This window comes from Cryptomeria japonica, chromosome 5, assembly GCF_030272615.1.
Source record: "Cryptomeria japonica chromosome 5, Sugi_1.0, whole genome shotgun sequence".
NCBI classification, from domain to species: domain Eukaryota; kingdom Viridiplantae; phylum Streptophyta; class Pinopsida; order Cupressales; family Cupressaceae; genus Cryptomeria; species Cryptomeria japonica.
In genome coordinates, this window is record NC_081409.1 from 213915712 (window position 1) to 213918130 (window position 2419).

The 2419-nt window shown below is 38.4% G+C and overlaps 1 protein-coding gene across 1 annotated transcript; it reads right to left on the reverse strand.

Moving 5' to 3' along the window:
- Positions 1-649: 649 nt before the first annotated feature.
- On the reverse strand, positions 650-1288 carry LOC131056527 (putative germin-like protein 2-3). Its single transcript, XM_059220505.1, has one exon. The coding sequence runs from the start codon at positions 1142-1144 to the stop codon at positions 650-652; it is 495 nt and encodes a 164-aa protein (XP_059076488.1). The 5' UTR covers positions 1145-1288.
- Between the last annotated feature and the right edge of the window lie 1131 nt (positions 1289-2419).

Genomic DNA, 2419 nt, shown 5'->3' on the forward strand with positions numbered 1-2419 from the left:
AATTTTTTATACAAGAACAAATCATATTGCAACCTTTTAGCATTATATCAAGTACTTCATCCAATAGTGGGTATGGGATTAATATAGTGGGTATGGGATTAAAAGACTAGACAACTTATATTTTTAGTAAGGCCTAATTTGAGATTCAGTTGGTTTATGTTAGAAATTTTTTTACGATTGAAATAAGTCAAGTGATTATTTAATGTTTTTCAATTATAAGACAATTATTATGAATGTCAATTATTGTAGAAAAAAGTGAATATTTTATGTTGTAAGCCATCTGAAATAAAATTTAACATTAAGAATATATATATATATATAATTGATTTTCTTTCATATGAAACACCCCATTTCAAAAGCTAAAAATGTTTAAGAAAACAAGAACAAAATCATTCCAAGAACCATGCTTTTAGTTTTACCAATTGTGCAATACTATCAACTGAATGCTATTTGATTTATAATTAATTCAACTTCCAAAATAATTGGAGTATTGCAGCCATAATAGATACTAGTTTCTAAAGAATATTGAGCCACACATAACAAAAGAATTAAATCATTATTCATCATTCGTTAGCCTGCATGCCTGACCACTTGTTCAATTTATTGAGGAATGATAAAGAACGAATACCAGAAGAATCCATGGAAGCTATTACATGAATTTGCCCTGAATGAAATCGACTACTGTTTTATCACTGCGGAAGGCCTTGGCTAAAACACCATCTGGCAAAGGAGGATTTGCTGAAAAGAGGGAATTGGCAGTAACCTGAACTCCTGGATTTTGGCTGCTCAACCCAGCGATGGCCACCGCATTTCGCTGCCCCACATTCTGCTGGAAATGGAGCAATCCCTTGGGAAACACAAACACGTCTCCTTTCTTCAACACCTTGCTGTGAAACTTGTTTGTAGTATCGATGAATCCCACTAGCAGTTGGCCTTTAAGTAAAACAAGGATTTCTGTGGCTCTTGGATGGGTGTGAGGAGGATTAATTCCATCCACAGCGTAGTCTATGCGGACCAATGATATTCCCAGTGTGTTTAACCCCGGAATCTGGTTAACGTTGGCTGCTGTTACGTTAGACCCTACGGCGTTACTCGTGTCCCCTCGTCGAAGCCCGCTGAAGAAGAAGTCCTCTGCTGAAACCATTTTGGGGTCCTTGCAAGAGAAGCTGTTCACCGAAACTGTTCATATTCACATTCATATTCTCATTTGCTTAGTACTCTTACATGCACACAGAGAGCTAAAATAGAAAAAAAGAAATTCCATGCATCAAACATTACCTTGGCCTTGCCTGTCTGCAACACAGAAATCTTGCAAGGAATCGGGATCTCCTCCCATCACACGCTCGCTGCAACAACAAATAAATAAACACAGGAAAATTAAGCTCAAGCGCAAGCAACCTGCCATTTTTCCCAAGAAGAGGATATCAACTGAAAGAACACTGAGAAGTGAATTGCAAACCATCATCCAACATTATATAGTGGCAAATTCACGTCGGCAATACCGCGTGAGGTGTTTTAATATGAATTAAACACGGCCTTCATTAGATCGCGGACCAAGAAGCGGCCACATGCAGGAAAGTAAAACAAACGACAAAATAGAAGGAGCGGGTGGCATTTCGAAGCGACAAATATCCTTTGAAAGTGTACATTAAGACGGGCAGGCAGGCAGGCAGCGAGCTGGTAGGATTAAGACGGCAAATTTTTTTTTGCAGTACTACAAGGAAAAAGTCAAAGGAATGGGCTGGACTTAACCAGCACACACAATAAGCTTTGACCGTAGGTTGCTGGTGTAGGGCCCATTCTTTTACAGTCCATTTCAGGCTGTATCTATTCTGGTTTCAAAATAGATCTTTTGTACAACGTGTTAGCGACAGGTTAGTTAATTGCAACCGTTAATTTCAAAATCGACAGTGTAAAACAAACGACTGATCTATACTGTCGTTTTGGAATCAGAATAGATACATCCTTCAAAAAAGTGGCGCTGTTAGCTTGTTCAAATTCAAACTGCCCTCCCGCGCAAAGTACTGGAAACGTTCAGTCGACTTCATTTTTGTTTCGCATACATGTCTATGCTCCCCAGCTATGATAGAGTAATCCTGCCACTCGAAACATGGAAATCTACATCTGAATAACGCTGCCAACATCATCAAGATATGGGTATTTTTCCAGCACAAGGGTGATCCATTAGCTTCTGTCAGCGAGCAAGTAGGATTAAGACGTGGGTATTTTTCCAGCAAAAGGGTGATCCACTCGGAAATTTGGGAGCTACGAACAGGGTATGCACATCCATCAAATCATAATGGAATGGAGATTATTGTCAGAATTTTACTACAAAATTTTAGTATAGATTTTTTTAATTGGTCCTCCAAAGGATAGAGGAAAATAATTTACTACAAAATTATGAGAGGTGTCAACATAG